The 20,751-nt window shown below is 43.2% G+C and overlaps 1 protein-coding gene across 1 annotated transcript in view; it reads right to left on the bottom strand.

Annotated features, from left to right (window-relative positions):
* The window catches only part of LOC136858667 (serine-rich adhesin for platelets), a 500,703-nt gene that overhangs the window by 260,458 nt on the left and 219,494 nt on the right, over positions 1 to 20,751 (bottom strand). Inside the window, exons 2-4 of the mRNA XM_067138381.2 lie at positions 14,435 to 14,610; positions 9,060 to 9,239; positions 1,668 to 1,958 (exon numbers count right to left, since the gene is read on the bottom strand). Coding sequence (XP_066994482.2) covers positions 1,668 to 1,958; positions 9,060 to 9,239; positions 14,435 to 14,610 — 647 coding nt within the window. The remainder of the gene's footprint in view (positions 1 to 1,667; positions 1,959 to 9,059; positions 9,240 to 14,434; positions 14,611 to 20,751) is intronic.

Raw genomic sequence — 20,751 nt, 5'->3', positions numbered from 1 at the left:
TCTAAGGTGCAATATTGTGTGCATATTGTCAAGGCATTCTCCCTCTTCATAACGTATGTGCTGCAGGTCAGTGTATCTCCAAAAATATTATCACATAGGAGGTTTTGTCCCGGCAACGACGATTTTTTCTTTGAAACGTTGACTTTAACGACCACTAAATTACGTTATACGAGTTTTATATTATTTGGGGGATGTTAGATCATGTTTCAAACCGGCAACCAGGATCGTTTCTCCTTGATTCTGGGGGTCCTAGAATGAACTACATTTCTAACACCTTTCTCCTTAACTCTGGAGGCCCCGGAATGAACTAAATTCCTAACACCTTTCTCCTTGCTCTGGAGGCGCCGGAATGAACTACATTTCTAACACCTTTCTCCTTAACTCTGGAGGCCCCGGAATGAACTAAATTCCTAACACCTTTCTCCTTGCTCTGGAGGCGCCGGAATGAACTAAATTCCTAACACCTTTCTCCTTGCTCTGGAGGCCCCGGAGTGAACTACATTTCTACCATCTATCTCCTTGACTCTGGAGATCCTGGAATGAACTACATTTCTAAAATATTTCTCCTTGACCCTGGAGGCCCTAGAATGAACTAAATTTCTAACAGGATCTTTGAGTCTGGTGACTATGAAGTGACTATTGCCATTAACAGTGTTCATTCATATTCGTTATTGCTTTAAAGCCGATCCTCGTTTGAAATGCATCAGCGTACTGTAATTAAGTTATTATAATACAATATTCCTTTTATTATTGGGCCATAACAGTATATTACGCATTGAGCCTACAATGACATTTATAAAGACTTCAGTGTGTTAATGAAACAAGTGTAAGCGAGTTTCGTAACTTTCGGCCATAAAACCGGGCCAGGTCAATTTGTGCGACACAGTTCGCACCCACAACCGCACCAGAAGAAGACTAATTGTGTTGGAATATAAAGTGACCCCATTGTTTACCAGTGAAAGATGAAATAGCGTATGGCTTTTAGTGTCGGGAGTGTCCGAGGACATGTTCGGCTCGCCAGGTGCAGGACTTTTCATTTGATTCTCATAGGCGACCTGCGCGTCGTGATGAGGATGAAATGATGATGAAGACTTCACACACACCCAGCCCCCGTGTCAGCGAAATTAACCAATGATGGTTAAAATCCCCGACCCTGCCGGGAATCGAACACGGAACTCTTGTGACCTAAGGTCAGCACGCTAACCATTTAGCGATGGAGCCTGTATGTCTGTCTGTTAGGTCATCAGCCCAGAGGCTGGTTGGATCCTCAAATAGCACCACCAAAGGTTATGCGGTTATAAGAAAACCCCAAAAACTAATGGCAGCACCAAAATGAGGCGTACTAGGCAAGATGAGTGAGGTAGTTTGCCATTGCTTTCCTCACTGGGTCAGAAAGTACTATTGCAGCACGACTGACCCTATGAGCAGCCCCTTTCATAACACTCAGATGCACTAGTCGTGCTCTGAATGTCATTACTCAGCACTACCCATACCCCAGCAACTTCCATATTGTCACAGTCATGGATGAGACTGGGACTTCGGTGGAAGCTACACTTTACTCTGCCCTGTGCCAAGAGATGGATGCAAAAGTACTGTATCCATCAAGAAATGACAGCAGGCAGGGAGCCTGTATATCAGTAAATAATTCTGACAGAAAGAATGCATACCTGCCGCTTGCAGCAGTCGGCTTTGAGGACAGGAGGGTCCTCTGCAGTACTGTGGCTATGACTACTGCTCTTGGACACGGTCGACGTCTTATGGTGACGATCCTCCGTTTGAGGGCTGGGGGGAGGCTTGCCGCTGGCGTTAGGTAACGACCTCAGCTCCTCGCTGGATGGTAGGGTCAAGGTGAGCATTGGCGTCAGGCGTCGCGACGTCTTGCAGTCCACCCCACTCAGACACGTCTTACACAGATGGCGCTTGTTGCCGTCGCGGCTACACTCAAACTGACACTTGCCCTGGAACAGAGTTCATACTGTTAATTTTAACATTATACATAAGCTGGATGAAAAAAAAGGGTAAAATCGCTCTAATTTGTTTCCCTGCTTTACTGGCAGAGAAACACTAACTACATTACTTCAGTGTACTGTAAAATTGTCTTTCATAGGTTAAACAGACGTTCTGTTTTCTGCCTGCTTTGACGGGAGATTTAAAAACAAACATATTAATATATTCTAAGACTGGAATCGTGTTTCACTCTGTTGGCAATTTTACATTATTTATTAAGCTTAATCTTTTACTCGTCAGGGGAGTATCTCCTCAAGATCTGGTGTATTTAGAAGACTATGAAAAAGGAAGATGTCATAACATTCTGGCAAGTTGAACAGTTTTTTTTAAAGATAAATCAAACCTTTTTTCCATCTCTGTCCATTCAGCACACATTCAGTGGCAAAATAATCCCGGCGAGTGGCCATTATCATTAAGGTGTCATCAAAACTATATGGTCAAACACCCTGATAATCCGGTTTGAGTCCGCTTGGTGTAAACAATTTTCACCATCTGAATGTTGGCCGGCAGGGTAGGAGAGGTGATACTATACAGTGTTATTCAGCAGCCCCTTCCAGTATCGTCTGCTGCAGCCCAACTAAGTGCACATGGTTATAGGGGTGGTATTCCTCTGCAGGCGTACGGTATGGTACTAATGTTCAGTGAGCACATTTTGCACACGATTCTGAACCCTATCGAAATGTTCTATCATCCGTTCGCAAAACATGACGCCTTCAAATCATGTAGCAACGTCCTTTTACCATGTAACTATGTTAATGTGTCGTGCCTAGTGACCGGATATAATGAAGAGGGGAACCAATGCATAAAACTAGGTAAGAGTGCCATAATTAATATCTTAAATACCGAACCGGATGGCGTATGTACTCTGTTCTCGTCTCACTAAAAACATATTTCCAGCAGTGTAGCGTATCGGATGTGGTTAGGCGTTTGCTTAGCAGTCGACAGAATGTGCCTGCGGTGGTTCGAATCGTGCATCGTTCAAACATTTTTGCATCGATATGGTATTTTAATATGTAAACACAGGCCCACGTTTGCCACATTCAAACAGTAGAATGACGCTGGTTAGGGCCTGAAAGTACTGTAATATCTGCTGCCATTCGCCATGTTCTCCACAGAGGAATGCCTTGACAAGCTCCTTATTTATGGGGAAGCAAGACAAAACGCGTGCGAGGCACTACGTCTGTACAAGGAACGGAATCCCAGCAGGCGACACCCCGCTGCTACGACATTCCGCCGTGCTGAAAGACGCCTAAGGACAACAAGTGTGATTTACAACCAGCTACCAGTCCGCGATAGGCCCATTTCATCAGGTGAAACAAAAGAGACATTTCTGGAGGCAGCTGGTAATAATACACACATCAGTACAAGGGCGAATGCACGACAGGTGAACTCCAGCCAGCCGTATGTCTGGCGAATACTGCATGAATATACATTTGACCCATACCATCTTGGGCTACACCAAGAGCTCCATGGGCGAAATTTTGAAACTCGAATGGAGATCTGTCGGTGGCTATTAGGCAGGCTATGCAATGATGAAGCATTCGTATCGCATATATTGTTCTCGGACGAATCTCGCTTCCACAATAATGGGAACGCCAATCGCCACAACATGTCCTATTGGAGTCCTGGCAATCCTCACTGGTTGCGACAGGCGGCCCGTTCAAGTACGATGGGGAGTTAATGTTTGGTGTGAAAGCTTGGGGGATCGCCTGATTGGATCTTATTTCTTAACGGGCCATTGCATGGGCCCACGCAACCTGCACTTTCTGCGTCAGGGGCTCCCACTGATGCTGGAGGATGTACCCTTGCACGATCGTTTGACGATGTGGTTGCAACAGGATGGAGCTCAACCACATTCGACTTTTACCGTTTGTAACCATCTGAACGAGGAACTGCCAGGGAAATGGATAGGACGAGGAGGCCCTGCTTCTTGGCCTGCCAGATCACCGGATTTAACGCCGATAGTCTTCTATTTGTGGGGACATTTGAAGAATGGCGTTTACACTCAAGCGCCGATAAACTCCGACTAGCTCCAGCAACTCATCACGGACGCCTGTCAAGCAATTACACCTGGAATGCTTCAGCGCGCAAGACGATCTACTGGACACCGGGCCCGAATATGCATAAACCAAAACGGTCATCACATCGAGCATTTTCTGCGATAAAACATTGTCAGGGCAGTTGTGTTCCTATTATTTCCGGTCTGTATGTGTCCGGCCTGCTAACTAATCGACCCTTGTTATGGCCACAAACACATTCATTTATACGCAATTTGCATGAAAGCAGGTGTTGAACTTACATTGCGTGCGGTACGTATTCAACGAATATTTTAAAAATTTGTACCTTGTCCCCGGACTATAACCTCCCACCCGACATGCAAGCCCGCTCCGCCACACCGTTACCAACTAGACTACGGTTCCGTACGGCACACAGCACAGCTTATAGCAAGTGTTAGGTTTACTGCGGTCACAATATCAGTTTAGTGTTTCGCCGGCGTGTCAGATTCATATGATCTAAAAGGCACACGCATGTCTTCCAGTGTTTAATACGAGTATAATATTACGGCGGTCTATCATGGTGAGGCGGTAAATACCAAGATATCCTGTTGTGTTGTCTGAGCATACCCGCAGGACAGATGTTTGCACGGCGGAATGAATATTGAGGGTTGCATAAAACTACATTGGACGGGACGGCTGAAACACGCTGTTTAATTCCCAATCACCAGATTGTATGCCAATAGCCTTGACTAAGATACAAACTTCTGCGCAGAGCATATGACGCTGCTGATAGAGATTCGTCTGTCGGATAGGGATGTTATCCCTTGAGCAAACCCCTTGGTGTTTTTCGGCAGGAGTAGGCTATATCCCGACACGGGCTTTCACCCTCTCCCTACCTCATTATCATCAATAGTTTAAGACCAGTCCACCTCTGGGGTGTAGTGGTTAGTGTGATTAGCTGCCACACTCAGAGGCCCGGGTTCAATTCCCGGCTATGCCACGAAATTTGAAAAATGGTACGATGGCTGGAACGGGGTCCACTTAGCCTCGGGAGGTCAACTGAGAAGAGGTGGGTTCGATTCCTACCTCAGCCATCCTGGGAAGTGGTTTTCCGTGGTTTCCCACTTCTCCTACAGGAAAATGACGGGATAGTACATAACTTAAGGCCACGGCCGCTTCCTTCCCTCTTCCCAGTTTATCCCTTCCAATCTTCCCATCCCCCACCAAGGACCCTGTTCAGCATAGCATTTGAGGCCGCCTTGGCGAGGTACTGGTCACCCACCCCAGTTGTATCACCGACCCAGAGTCTGAAGCTACCTTGAGGCGGTAGAGGTGGGATCCCTCGCTGAGTCTGAGGGAAAAATCGACCCTGGTGAGTAAACCGGTAAAGAATAAGAAGAAATATAGACATACATACATACATACATACATACATACATTAGCATTATAGACTATTATGCCTTTCAGCGTTCAGTCTGCAAGCCTCTGTGAATTTACTAAACGTCGCCACAATCTTCTATTTGCAACTGGTGCTGTGGCCACATTTAGTTCTATACCTCTTATCTTTAGATCTTTAGAAAATGAGTCTAACCATCGTCGTCTTGGTCTCCCTCTACTTCTCTTACCTTCCATAGCAGAGTCCATTTTTCTCCTAGGTAACCTATCCTCCTCCATTCGCATCACATGACCCCACCACCGAAGCCGGTTTATACGTACAGCTTCATCCATCGAGTTCATTCCTAAATCAGCCTTTATTTCCTCATTCCGAGTACCCTCCTGCCATTGTTCCCACCTGTTTGTACCAGCAATCATTCTCGCTACTTTCATGTCTGTTACTTCTAACTTATGAATAATATATCCAGAGTCCACCCAGCTTTCGCTCCCGTAAAGAAAAGTTATGAAGTTATAATGTTTAAGACATTTTGAGAACCTATAAAAATACTCCACTTTTGGGTGTAAAGACCATTCTGTTAATTAAAATACAAAAGTTATATAGCTACATTTAATTTTTTCTAAATAACAATCCAATAGAGCAGTGACATTCAAAGTGCGGTACGCGGGGTCGTCTCAAGTGGTACGCAAATAGCTCGCAGCTTCTAACTGTTTTCAGTGTGCAATTCATAAAAGGTTTGAGCCCGTATATTTTCAGTTAAATATTGTGGGTTTTTTTCCTACAACCAGAACGAGTCCCCTTTCCGAACTACAGTATTCATTCTAAAACATGTGTCAGTTTGTACCTCCCATTGACTTGGTATGTAAAAATGCTTACTTATGCTGCATTGCTCTTTTTAATTTGTTTTCCTTTGTTTAGATGTCCGCTCATTCACTTCAATTGTCTTCATTAGCTCTGTACTACAGTAGTAATTTTTGCATCGTTGCTAGGCAATGAAAACCTCGTAATTTCACTCACGAGAAAAGCACGTTTCTCCATCTGTCTTGTGAAGGCTTACCGCGTTACCTGAGGAGGTAACAGAAGACTTCAAAGATCGAATAATTGGGCTGTCGTTAAGCAATGAAAATGGAAGGAACAGTTCTCCAGCCATTGCTGACCGCTTGGTTTTGGGATTCTTCTCTAATCATTACTCCGAGGGAGTTACGAAGTTTCCTTTGACCAGTGACGACATTATATGCAATACATTACTGTTATTACCCGATAACAGGATACATTAACGGCTTTGCTGGTTGTGTGTCATCTCGGCGACCGTGGTTCCCCTGGTTATTAGAGTAGGACAGATCAGAACAGTCAGCTGTTCCAAAACGTTAGGGGCTTGAGGTGGAGTGTTTAGGTACACTGTGCCGGCACACGGCACACGGAACTGCAACTGCACGGAAGAATAACTTCGTGAGGCAACATGTCATGCTCAGCGTCGTAGAGAAAGTGCCTGTACCGTATGTCCTGTGTGTATTTACGGCTAGCATAAAGTAAAGCTGCACGAAACGTGAAGGAACAGTCGGAACACTGAAATTCGCACCCAGTAACCACGTTTAAAGGTTGCTTTTAGCTTAAGATTTTGCAGTCAATATGAAATACACATATCATGAATACAGCGACAGTACAGGTGTTTAAAGGTAACTATTCATTCCAAGGATATTTCACCCATTGAAATGTATCGGCCCGTATTGTGAGCAATCAAGGCACGTAAAAAATCAGTCGGTACTCTAAAATACGCGCCCAAAAAGTCATCCTTAAATGTTGCTTTTAGGATAAGAATGTTTCCATTCTTTCTGCAATACAGTACATCTGGCACAATAAACACCGACAGTAGACGTGTTTACAAATATAAAAACAAAATTCCGGCGTGACATTCTGCAAAGTTTACTGTCTTTTGTACGGTTTACAGAAGACATGAAAACAAAAGAGAACACATTAAGTGATTCACATGTACCGATGGCCAGCGCCCGGTGCAACGGGACTCAGAGAACAAAAAGGATATGACAGAACACAGAACACTCCAGCACGTGGTGGCATACAGTAAGCTAGTGGGCGAAAGACAGTGCATAGTGGCGCTTTTGACGGAACAGCGTGTCACTGTCTCGGTCTCGCTTGAGAATTGTTCGGAACAAATGACATTCGGTGTTCCGGAACAACGGAACATAACTGTGCATCGGCACAGTGTGCCGAAACAGGGACATAGTGCCCAATTCTAATGGTTATCAGGAAGGGCATGCGGCCTTAAATTCCCGCCAACCAAAGAGTTCGAATGCCATTGCAAAAGAGTGTATAACTTATTGCCATAAAAGCCGAAAGATCAAAGTATTATAGGGTCGTGTTTTCCTGGTAATGTACTTTATTTTCAATTTCACACTTAAATCATAAAAACTAACATCGTATTTAGAAGTGCTTGAAAAATCCTTGGAATAAGCTACCGTCACCGAACTTGCACTCCTTACATAGTACAGGCTTCGCTCAACAGATCATAGGGGTAAATACATGTTATACAAGGAGAATTATCGTTGACTGGCGTCTTCTCTTTGAACTTACAATCACCGTCCGAACTGGGAAGTGAGTGTCGTGAAAAATGCAGAAACAACGAGCCTGTGATACTTTCATCTTTCGACTTTTATGGAAATACTAATTAGCTATATGACTTCTGTAGTTTAGTGCACAGGATGGTCTTTTCGCCAAAAAGTGGAGTTCTGAAAATGTTTGAAAATTTTTAACTCATAAACTTCATTCGATATCATAAGTTGTATATATACACGAATAAACCAAAAAAAATTTGCAGACCAATTCGCACAATAAATATAGGACCAGGAGTTAAAAAACTGATTTTCGCTGGTTGTCTGAAACTTTTGTTGGGTACTGTAGAATTCATCAAGAAATTGCCGGGATTCATTAAAGTGAACTACAGCGAACGATGAACAATTTCCTAACAAGGTGTCGTAAACGTAAGGAGAAGGAACGTGAGCGGTTTCAACACCTTCTTTCGTAATTTGGTAAGTAATGAACTTCTTAAAATTGTTTGTGTTACTAAAGTTTTGGTTTAACTTCCCGCTACTGACCTCGACCTACGCGCGGCAAACGAGCGTACACTCACCCATAGTCAAAACACCGCAGCGCCGGAGTAAAGCATATCTTACCAGCCTGTATTGACTTATATATATATATATTTCTTTGCTATTGGCTTTACGTCGCACCGACACAGATATGTCTTATGGCGACGATGGGACAGGAAAGGGCTAGGACTGGCAAGGAAGCGGCTGTGGCCTTAATTAAGGTACAGTCCCAGCATTTGCCTGGTGTGAAAATGGGAAACCACGGAAAACCATATTCAGGACTGCCGACAGTGGGGTTCGAACCCACTATCTCCCGAATACTGGATACTGGCCGGACTTAAGCGACTACAGCTATCGAGCTCGGTGTATTGACTTAAAGGTTAAAGTTAGATGTAAATACATTGACTATTATATCTAACTACTGTACTGTATGTAGTGGCCAATGCATGTATTTCCGTCAAAACCTGTAGAGAATTTGAGAGATGCACTCCTTAAAGTCGTTTTTAATGAGGTTTTTGGACTTGCACACTCAGTCGAGATATACTTGTGTATAGGTACCTCTGGTGTCGCTTCTCCATCGGAAGGGTCAATGAGAGGTGGCGGTTCAGTGTCCTCCTCGTGGTCACTTGTAGTCGAGTGATCCCCCTTCCGGTGCCGCTTCTTCAGGCTGTCCTTACGTGTCTGGATGATGTTCTTCACCTTACCCCATGGCGTTTTGTGCGCTTTACCCTTTCCATCCTAAGAAGAAAACAGGTATATTAGATTTAACTAACTCACAAATTATATAAGACAGAGCATACCAATTAACTGTAATAATATTTTTTTCAAATAGGCTAATAATAATGTAACGTGGCGTGGGTGGTAGGTAAACACACACAGAATTGGTAGCGGTCACCATAGGATTTATTAACTCATTTCTAAATTGTTTACACACTAAACTAGGAGCACCATTTACGGTACACAGTAGACACAATTACACCAGTTCAAGCTCTGTCTTCTCTCTCACTCTCTCTCTCTCTGTCTCTCTCTCTCTCTGTTTCCACTGCTCTGTCACACTAGTTGTTCGCTATCTCGCTTACAAACCAAAAATCACACACACACTTCCACTACCACCACTTATACTCTAAGTTGGTCCCACAGTTCGCTGTACACTGTCACAGCCACTTAGTTCACAACTTGCGAACAACCCAGTCTCACAATCCCGTATGTCGTACCTTGTCCGTACACTCACAGCAGACTTCGTTCACTGTCCCTTCCCAAACTCGCTCAAACTGCTCCAGGGACACACACGTTCACACAAAGCAGCTGGACATGGAAAACTACTCCTCGACGACAGACAGAAAGAACACTTAGTTCCAAAGACAGAACACTCACACAAAGAACTGACCCACAGACTGATTCCTCAACTCCAAATGAACTGCTGAACTGTGAACTCCACGGGAGTACTCACACACACATCAGTGCTCGTATACAGCAGCACTAACTCTCTGACTGAACTCCAACTGAATCACTGGCAGAACTACTCGAGGTCGTCCAGTATCCCTTTAAGTAGGGAGGTCAGCCCTGGAGTAGTATACAGTCTGGTATTTTCAGCTTTCCGCTATGGAGACGAGACGTGAACTCTTCGTGTTACACACCTGAAGAAAATAGATTCATTTGACATGTAGTGCTAGCGAAGGATGTTACGCATATTTTGGACAGGATTTTGCATCATTATTCCATTAGGGGATTCTAGGAGAAGTCGCTATATTCCCCTCGGATCCGAATGCTCTGAGTTCACTTTCCAGGTCATCGCTGCATGCTTTCGGCGGTATATAAAGCCAAGAGAAAGATGTGCTAGAGGATTCGGCTTCCTGAGATTCTCACGAACTTCCACTCTCACGAAATATCTGGAAGGGATGGCTGCCCCATAAAAGAGAGTTCAGATTTAGCTCAGAGAGCATTTGGGTGCGACTATACTGAGAGTCAACTCAAGACCTTAGCGGTCCCTCTGATGTTAGTCAGACTTCTGGTTGGTGAAAAGGCTTCCGCAGCGCCAAATAGTTCCCTAGGTTTGTTACTTGTTCCTGAAGTCAGGAGCTTTCTTCAATTTGGTTAGATATTCTGGTGAACTTACTTGACGAATTAAAATGTTTTGCCCTGTATAAATATGGAAAATATATCACAGGTTGTACGTTATTCGGGTTTGCTGCCAACTCTTATATTTCATACGTAGTGGTGTATGTAGCAAAATAATAATTATTTAATATGGTATTGATATCTTATTGCACTATGTACTTAGTAAGCTTTGTTCGAGTTCGTTCCATTGCTGATAAGTTCGCACAATATGTGCGACGTTGAAGATGAATCCAAGAAAACTGTTGGCAATACTGGCTGCAACAGCGTGTTCAGTATTCACAATGGCTGCCAGCTGTGACAAGACGTGTGTGATGCTGTGACGCTTGAGTCCCCTGTGAAATACTTTAAAGCTAACAAAAGTGGAGAAAAATTAAGTAGGAAATCTCTAAACGAAACGTTTACAGTAGCCTACGAGATTAGAATCCACTGTGGACTGTGGAAGACGTGAAAAAGACCGTGCAGGGGACCGGCATTTCTGTGTACAGTGTTTATGCCGCTCGCTTGGAATTTAAACTCCACGGAAAATCCAAGTCTGGAGCGAAAGGTCGATGTGTCAGCTGAGCACCTGCCGTACATAAAACAGGAAGGGCCTTAACACGATATGGGAATAGCATCCTTGGCGTATTCGATGATGATGATGATAATAATAATAATAATAATAATAATAATAATAATAATAATAATAATAGGAGAGCCTCCGTGCTCAGACGGCAGCGCGTCGGCCTCTCACCGCTGGATGCCGTGGTTCAAATCCCGGTCACTCCATGTGAGATTTGTGCTGGACAAAACGGAGGCGGGACAGGTTTTTCTCCGGGTACTCCGGTTTTCCCTGTCATCTTTCATTCCAGCAACACTCTCCATTCTCATTTCATAGCATCTATCAGTCATTAACAAATCACTTTGGGAGTGGCGACCCCATCGTACTAACAGCCTATAGGCCTATCTGCTTCCTTCATTCCATCCCTGAACCGGTCAATGACTGGAAAACAGGTTGTAGGTTTTCATTTTCAATAATAATAATAATAATAATAATAATAATAATAATAATAATAATAATAATAATAATAATAATAATAATAATATTTTAATAATAATAATAATAATAATAATAATAATAATAATAATAATAATATTTTGTATTTGACTTTATATTCGTAACCGCCCTCTACCTGCAGAAATGTTGTCATGAAGGGACCATGAGTTCGTTTTTACCTTCCAAATGACGAGACTACAATATTTACAACATTCTTGGAAACATTGTGTTTTGCAATCCCACTTACAGGTGGATGTTTCAGTTTTTTGAACTGTGAGAAACTGCCACTGACAGTCGTTGCACGAGTGGAATCGTATACTTATGTTGTAAGTCTCCATGTGCCTCACACAAATTGCTTATGAAATAAAAATAAACCTTGCTTCTCTTGCCTCATTATTCTTCAGTAATCTGTAAGTTTTACATGGTCAATAAAGGAATAAATAGGTATGGCAGTAATCAAAGTACAGCTATGTGAAAGGAAGTGATTTCGTTTGATGTTTCACTATTTCAGAATGAAGTACTTGTCAGATAGACGCACGGCGTTAATGATAAGCTGATTGTGGCGGAAATGGAGAACGGAGACGGGAAGGGGGAACGGGGGACGTGCTTACATGCGGAAGGATACTTTTCCGAAGCTCTTGAGTTGTATTTCAGTATAGTGCTATAGTCACGGGTTTAGGGGAGTGCAACTGAGGACAGTGCTGTGAGGTGCTGTGAATACTGGATAAGTGTGCTACGTTGTCGGTGAAGTGTTGTGTGCAGACTGACGGAACAGTGCAGCTGAGCGATGTGGGACTGTGTGTGAAGACTGTCGTTGGTGTGCGAAATCTGTATCACCATCCAGAGGCCTCCAGTGTTGTAACGGAGTGGTGGCAGAGAGGCCTCGCCTTAGGGGCCTGGCTCGTTCTTGATTAGTTGATAAGCGGCGAGTGGTGATGTCACGCGCAGCCGGGGCCAGGCTAAGTTACACCTCCCAAGGTCCTACAATAAAATGGCCACAATAATAATGACAGTTGTAAGAACCGAGAAAGTGGCTGCGTGGTTTGGTTCGTGTAGCTATTAGAGACAGTGGTTTCGAACCCTACTGTCGGCTGTCCTAAAGATAACTTTCCTTGGTTACCCATTTTCACACCAGGAATGTTGGGGCTGTTCCTCAATTAAGGCCACCGTCGCTTCCTTTCCATTCCTAGCCCTTTCCTAATCCTTCGCCGCCATAAGACCTGTCTGTGTCGGTACGACGTAAACCAACTGTAAAAGTAGTTATAAGAAGATCGTATTGCAGGATATTATTTTATCATTAAAAATAAAGTAATACTTAATCTTTAATTCATTGCTGCACGATAACTTCATAACTTCTTTTAAAAAACTTTTTATGGATTCAGTTTCGAATACATGTAGCCTGAAGACGAATAAGCTATAGCGACGTACCACCTCTCGCATTCTCTCTCTCCCTCCCCCTCTCTCCACTGAAGAGAGTTCCTCCTCCGCCTTCTCCCACCTCCTCTACAGACAGGTTTGTGTTACCCTGTTACCAAGCCATGATCGAGGCCAACGACCTGAAATCAGTCCAGGCTAGGACACTGGAGATAACAGATGTGTTGAATCAAGGATGTATTTAAGTTAAGTACAAAAAAAAAATGAAATGTCGTATGGCTTTTAGCACCGGGATATCCCAGGATGGGTTCAGCTCGCCAGGTGCAAGTCTTTCTATTTGACTCCCGTAGGCGACCTGCGCGTCGTGATGAGGATGAAATGATGATGAAGACAACACATACACCCATCCCCCGTGCCATTGGAATTAACCAATTAAGGTTAAAATCCCCGACCCGGCCGGGAATCGAACCCGGGACCCTCTGAACCGAAGGTCAGTACGCTGACCGTTCAGCCAACGAGTCGGACAAGTTAAGTACAGAAAACGTTTTTCAGATCTGCCAAAGTTTAAAAAATGTACTTCGGCATCGATATAATTTGTCACTCTTGTTTTCAAACATTCACAATCATTAACAAGTATTCGCACTGTAAGCATTATTGTACACACAGGACTGTATACTCTCATCCGTGCTCTTCAACATCTACAGCGAATACGTCATGGGAGCTGTCCTTTATGAATGGGATAGCGGATTTCCTGTTCGTGAACCCCTGTGGGTGGGGATGGTATAATAACACACACGGTATCCCCTGCCTGTCGTAAGAGGCGCTTAAAGGGGTCCCAGGGGCTCTGAACATTGGAGCGTGGGTTGGCGACAGACAAAGGTCGCCTATTATAAAAAAGTGTGCTGCTTACATCAAGGAATATAAATGTGGAAATTAAAGAGATGTATGAAGTGTTATGTCTGGAGTGTGGTCTTGTGTGGCTCAGAAGCGTGGAGTATTGGTGCATGCGATAAGAAACGTCTGGGGGAGTTTGAGATGTGGTGCTGGAGGGGGATTGAAAAGATCTCATGGAAGCAAAACTCACAAATGAAGAAATTCTTAGCAGGAAAGGTGAAAACAGATCTTTATCATCAACAATAATAAATACAAGGGACCAGTTAATCGGCCATCTCTACAGGCACAGTAGTTCTATAGTTAATGTCATGGAAGGAATGATTCAGGGCAATAGAGGAAGTGGAAGACCTAGACTGCAATACTCTAGACAGATCAGACAAGATGAAGGAGCAAGCTTATATGGGGGAAATGAAGAGATTAACAGATTACAGGGAGGGATGGAGGAGAAGCATTGCTCCCAAACCATCTTCGAATTGAGAATTCAGAAGAAGATTGGGCCAATATGGATCCTCACCTTGCTAGAGAAGTTCCTGTTGATCAACACGCCGGCGATGGTTGCGTCGCCATCCAGAGACTTGCTGCGGCGTGAAGCGTCTTCCTCCTCAGGCATATTGGATAGAGACAGACGTCGGGCGTCCTGAACTAGCCGCCCGCCCGTCGAGTCCGTGGCCGACGCACTGCGTTGCGGCCCTGAGAACATAAAGAGTTTTTAACTGTTGAACCTGCTGTGCAATGATACTATGGTATCGTAAAGGATATGAGACACATTTTTACGAGGATGATCTTAAAAATAAACGCCTTATTTCAGATAAAGTTGATCGAAGTCTGTATTCGATAGAAAGTGTGCGAGAGTAACTCATATTCGCCCATACAGGGAACAGAAATACATTGTTTCGTAAACTAAAGTACGGTAGTGTTAGATGATACGAATACAAGTATTGTGAACATAGGAATCATAGGTCTGTGGTGACTAGTGGACTTCTGGTTTTTAGACAGTAATAGGTTAGAATGCAAACTAATTTGTTTATTAAGAAGTGTCGACTAGTCCGCTCTTCCATAATGTACCGGGAGTAACATAAGGGTTCTGATGGGCCGTACCCCTTGTGTTTATGCAAACCTCTTAGCACAGCCGTTGTGCAGGCTAGTGTATATGTGTTACTTGCTTCAGTAAGTTCGCATTCTAACCTATTTCTTTTTCTTTCTATTTTTCTTTCTTTCTTTCTTAATCCGTTTCAAAGTCCTGCATAGCGGCCCAGCCCATGAGCTGCTTTGGCAATAGACGGCAATGGGCTTTAGAAGACTCGAACACAAGAAGCCCGCGACGTCATCGCACGGGTCGGGCTGGACAGCGCTATGTCGTTCGTGCGCGGTGAGGGAAGGATAGTGCTGTGGTACTGCTCCTATGGGCCGACTGCTGTACTGCGTGTCAGCGGAGCGCGTTGCATTGCGGTCGAGTGAAGACGATCACGTTTGCTATAGTTTTCTATTTGACTTTCCCATCTATCCTGGTTTCGTAAATGAATGCGGACTGTAGCTTCAAAAGACTTCTGACAATACAAGACTTTTGAACCGCATCCGAACGTCAAAAGCCGTATTTGGTCGGTATTCAAGCCTGTAGTTGTCAGTGATGGGAAAGTCGTTCATTTTGTGTACTGAACAATCTGTACAAGGCGTGTATGAGTGCCGAAAATTCCAATCTTTCCGGGTCATCAAACTCCAAGACAACGCCATTATCTGCTTAAGTAATGAATGAAGTTTGCTTCGTCGGCTGACGTTCAATATGGTCCTATTCCAACAGATGAGCTGGAAAGATATTTAAACCAAAATGGTCCAATGAACGAATATATAGCGTCTTATTGGAAGGAAAATGGACAAAAACGATCCAAACCTTCACCAGATCGCCAAGAAAATACTATGTATGCAAGCGTCAAGTTCAGCTTCAGTGAGAAATTTCTGTTCAGTGGGCTTCATTCTCAACGCATGGTGGTCTCTTCTGCACCCAGACAATATCGATTCTCTTCTTTTTATTTATAGTCTTTCCACTACCATTAATCAATACCCAATTAACTACGCACATCAACTAAGTAAAAGCCGTGTTCAGGTTTTTTATCTTGCGTTTTAGTTTGTATTTTAGTTCATTTTGAGTTAAATGCTATAGAGGCTCCTTGTACCTGGACCCCTTGTGGGTGGGGGCGGTAGAATAACATCCACGGTATCCCCTGCCTGTCGTAAGAGGTGACTAAAAGGGGCCCCAGTGACTCTTAACTTGGGAGTGTGATTTAGCGACCATAGGATCCATAGTTGAGTCCTGGCATTGATTGATTGATTGATTGATTGATTGATTGATTGATTGATTGATTGATTGATTGATTGATTGATTGATTGATTTATTGATTGATTGATTGATTGATTGATTGATTGATTGATTGATTGATATTATTATTATTATTATTATTATTATTATTATTATTATTATTATTATTATTATTATTATTATTATTATTATTATTATTATTATTATTATTATTATTATTGCTTACAAATATTGAAGTATCACGTCGTCGGCGTGACAATATATTCAGCTTATTGCGTGGCTTTTTTGACTTAACCCGCTCTCTCTCGTATCAGACAGCTCCTCATTTGGCCTCGCGAGGCTGAGTGAACGCCGTTCCTGCCCTTAGTCTAGAATTTAAATCCCAAGACTGGCCGGGAATAGAACCCGAGACCTGAAAGTAACAGGCACGAAAGCTACGTGTACACCACAGGGCTTAATAACATTGATATAAATCTTCATCTTCTACCTCTCTCCCCACACCCTGGTAGGGTCACGAATGCGAACTGTGCCACAAATATGGATTTGGCCCTGTTCTACTGATCGATGCCCTTCCTTGCGCTAACCCTATGTGGAATGATATATTCACTATTACGTGTTTCTGTGGTGGTTGGTATTGTGGTGTATTGAATGCGTGTGAAGAGAAAGAGTATCGGGACAAAATAAAACATCCACTCTCCGAGGCAGAAGAATTAACCATACGGGATTAAAATCCCCGACCAGGTCGGAAATCGAACCCGGGATCCTCTGAACCAAAGGCCTCGACGCTGATCATTCAGCCAATAATAATAATAATAATAATAATAATAATAATAATAATAATAATAATAATAATAATAATAATAATAATAATAATAATAATAATAATAAAAGTTTATACGTTCCACTAACAACGTTTAGTTTTCGGATGTGGTAAGATGCCAGAATTTTGTCCCACAGGAACCTCGGGTAATATCACCGAACTGAGCTGGGATTGAATCTGCTAATTTGGGGTCAGAAGGCCAGGATTGTACAGTCTGAGCTACTCAGACCGGCTGTAACAAGAGAGAAAAAGTGGCTTTTACATATTTTCTTCTTCTTTTAACACCTCTTTGCTAGTGGTTTAGCATCGAATCAACTTGGCTTGATTTTATGGCGACGATGGGCTCGGTACAACCTGGCTTAAAAATGGAGGGATGAACTTCAGGGCCCCTGACAGTGGGGAATCCACCATCTTCAGACTTCAAACTAACAGCTACACAGTCCGAAACCCATAGCCAATCCACTTCACCTTTCTTCTCCAGGCTATTGTAGGAATTGTTATTAATATTTATATCATGCTTATAGCAAATGCATGATTTTAAATAGATTTCACACGCACGGTTGAACAAGGCGTCCCATATTTAGACAGTACGGTAATAAAAATATGATGCTACCCTGACCCGTCCCAATACATAGAGTTAACGTGAATTTAAAGAATTTCCACATATCATGGTGCGTTTGTTTCTTCTTCCTTCTAAATGAAAGCGAGTGGCAGTCATCGAAACTGTAATTTTCTTTGTAGCATCTCCGAACTGGAATTTGCCTTATCGTAAATTCAGCAGTCGACGATGGGTGTGTTTACAGAATCGTCTATTAAGTCGTTGACACTTATATGTGGCTGGCATTGCCTGGTGAGAGCAGTACAAAGAAGAATGAAGTTTTGAGAATCGTAAAGATTAGGCGGCAAAATTAGAGGTATTGAAAGAATTGTTAGGGCGAACGAGATAGCGGGAGTGGACACGACTGGAATTCTTGGCACTTGACTGAGAATAAATTGTGATATTAAACAATAACAAACACTGAATCTCTCAGTATGCTACAACGGTAGAGTGCCAGCTTCCGAATCCGATGATTGCGGATTCGATTACGGCAGAGTTAGTATTGGTTAGTGTGATTAGCTGCCAAACCGGAGGCCCGGGTTCGATTCCCGTCTTTGCCACGAAATTTGAAAAGTGGTACGAGGGCTGGAACGGCGTTCACTCAGCCTCAGGAGGTCAAGTGAGTAGAGGGGGTTTCGATTCCCACCTCAGTCATCCTCGACGTGGTTTTCACTGGTTTCCCACCTCTCTTCCAGACAAATGCCGGGATGGTACCTAACTTAAGGTCACGGCCGATTTATTCCCTCTTCCTTGCCTATCCCTTCCAATATTCCCATCCCCCCACAAGGCCCCTGTTCAGCATAGCGGGTGAGTTCCCCTAGGCGAGGTAATGGTCCTCCTTCCTAGCTGTATCCTCCGACCCTAAGTCTCACGCTCCATGACACTGCCGCAGAGGCGGTAGAGGTGGGATCCCTCGCTAGGTCCGAGGGAAATCCAACCTTCGAGGATAAAGATTAATAAAGAAAGAAGAAGGAAACTCGTACATAGTACAGCGTTAGCCTCTAAATGATTTCTGGAGGTATACTCCAGGTGCGTAACGTTAGGGCCTGCAATGCACGCGGACCCGGGTCTATAAGAGGCCCCACCGACTGCTCGCAAAAAATAAGATACCCTAGCCCAGGGCCTCTCAGGGTGCATGCACTGTGCATGGTGCAAAGACGACTTCGCTTGGTTGACCAGAGTGCAGACCCCCACTCCTCGATTTGGAGCAATAGCTCTGTCTCTCTCTTTCCCCACGGCTGTCTCGCTCGCTCCCCCCTGCCTCCCTCTTCCTCACTTGCTCCGTAGCGCTCCAAATCCGAGCCGAGTTGAGCCGAGCTTAGCCGAGTAGCCCAGAGACAAAGCGTTGGTCCGAGCCGAGCCGAGCGGGACCGATGCACAGTGCACGGAGCTCTTGCGCCTCGATTTGCACACGTGAGATTTTGGGCGTTTGAGAGGTGCTGCCCTAGCCTAATTTCACTCTACACGAAAATAGTCTGTGCGGTTTTGTAGAATCAGTCGAAGTAGTTTGGTTTTTTACAATTTGTACTTAGAGGAATTGCCACTTGGTTGCATTTAGCAGCAGTTGATTGTGTAGAATGTAGCACAGCACAATAAATTGTACACAATGCTTGCCCTTGCAGTCTCGTTTAACACCGCGACACGTTCTTCAGAAAAGACCTGCACCAAACACTATAAACATAATTACAGTAATGATAATTGATACCAAAATATAATATTTTAGTTAGGAAATGATACATTCCTGATACAGTATTGTGCAAAAATTTTGCAAAACGTTTAACTTTTGTCACACAGTGTACAATGTCAATAAGAATTTGTAGTAACAATCAGTCAACTCAGTTTAAAACGAGCTCTCTTTTTGTGAAATAATAATAGGCTTATCAGTTGTGAGGCTTGATATTTTTCAAACTTTATTTGAACAGTTTTTTCCCTGTGTTGTAATCCAATAAATTATTGTAACCGAAACTTTGGCATCTGTTAGAGTGTATAGTTCTGTAATTACTGAAAAATAAACCAATTAAAGTAAATTACGAATTTCTAAGTGGGTCATGGCTGACAGTTCAGTAGCTTAGGCGTCAAACCACGGGAGCAGTCAAATAAAACATGATAAACATTATTTCTAATTATCATACAACAACAAATAATCCCTTGGTTCATAATGCTTCACAGTCTATTGCATAAATTCTACCTGCTATAATTAAATTTATATTTTCATTAGTTTTACGTCGTATTTGAGGGGATCCGAAATTTTATTTTGGCAGGAGGGCCCGTGTCATATCCGTTACATCCCTGGTATACTCGGTGTTAACCCCGTAAAATCTATTAGAAATTCAGTAATAGGTCACAAAAAAGATTGCACATTTCTCTATAACCAAGTGAAGTAAAATGGAACGAAGAAATTGACACGCACGCTATATAAAATGACAGATTCGTGCTCGTTAATGTTATATTATGTCTCTATCCAATGATTTTTTTCTTTTTTCTACTCCGACTGTGACAGGTCGTACAGCGACGATGGATAGCGATGGGCTAGGAGTGGGGACGAAATTACCGTAGCCTTCAGTAAGATACAGCCCCAGCATTTGCCTGGTGTGGAAATGGGGTCCCACGGAAAATGATCTTCAGAGCTGTCGCCAGTGGGGTTTGAACCTACTAGCTTTCGAATGCAAGCTGCCAATTACGTGATCCAACGAATGTTCTTTTACAGAGTCTGAGTGTATCACCTGCTCAAAATGAATTTGGAACTTATCACCTAATAGCAGTTACACGCGGCTTTGCTCGCGTGGATTTCGTAATTTGTTAAAAGTAATCATTCCTCGGTACTGTACTAAGACATTATCTGAAAATCCCTGAAGTATAAAAACACACCGAAAAATTTAGTTTCATTTACCCCAGGAACTCTTTGGAAACCACGTTTGTGGTAGTGCCTTTTATCGGCTAAGATGACCATGCGACATAGAAGTATACATGTGAGAGACAGTCTTCTCTCAGACAAAAAAAAAAAAGGAACAACATGTTTCTTTATTTTAAAAATAGATCAGAAATACTGATTTCATTAGTCCTTTCCCCACCCTCACCCCCCGCCTAAGTGCATTTTCC

The sequence above is a fragment of the Anabrus simplex genome, chromosome 1 (assembly GCF_040414725.1).
Source record: "Anabrus simplex isolate iqAnaSimp1 chromosome 1, ASM4041472v1, whole genome shotgun sequence".
NCBI lineage: Eukaryota > Metazoa > Arthropoda > Insecta > Orthoptera > Tettigoniidae > Anabrus > Anabrus simplex.
The sequence above is the reverse complement of the archived record's forward strand: the minus strand, read 5'-3'. Positions and strand labels throughout refer to the sequence as shown.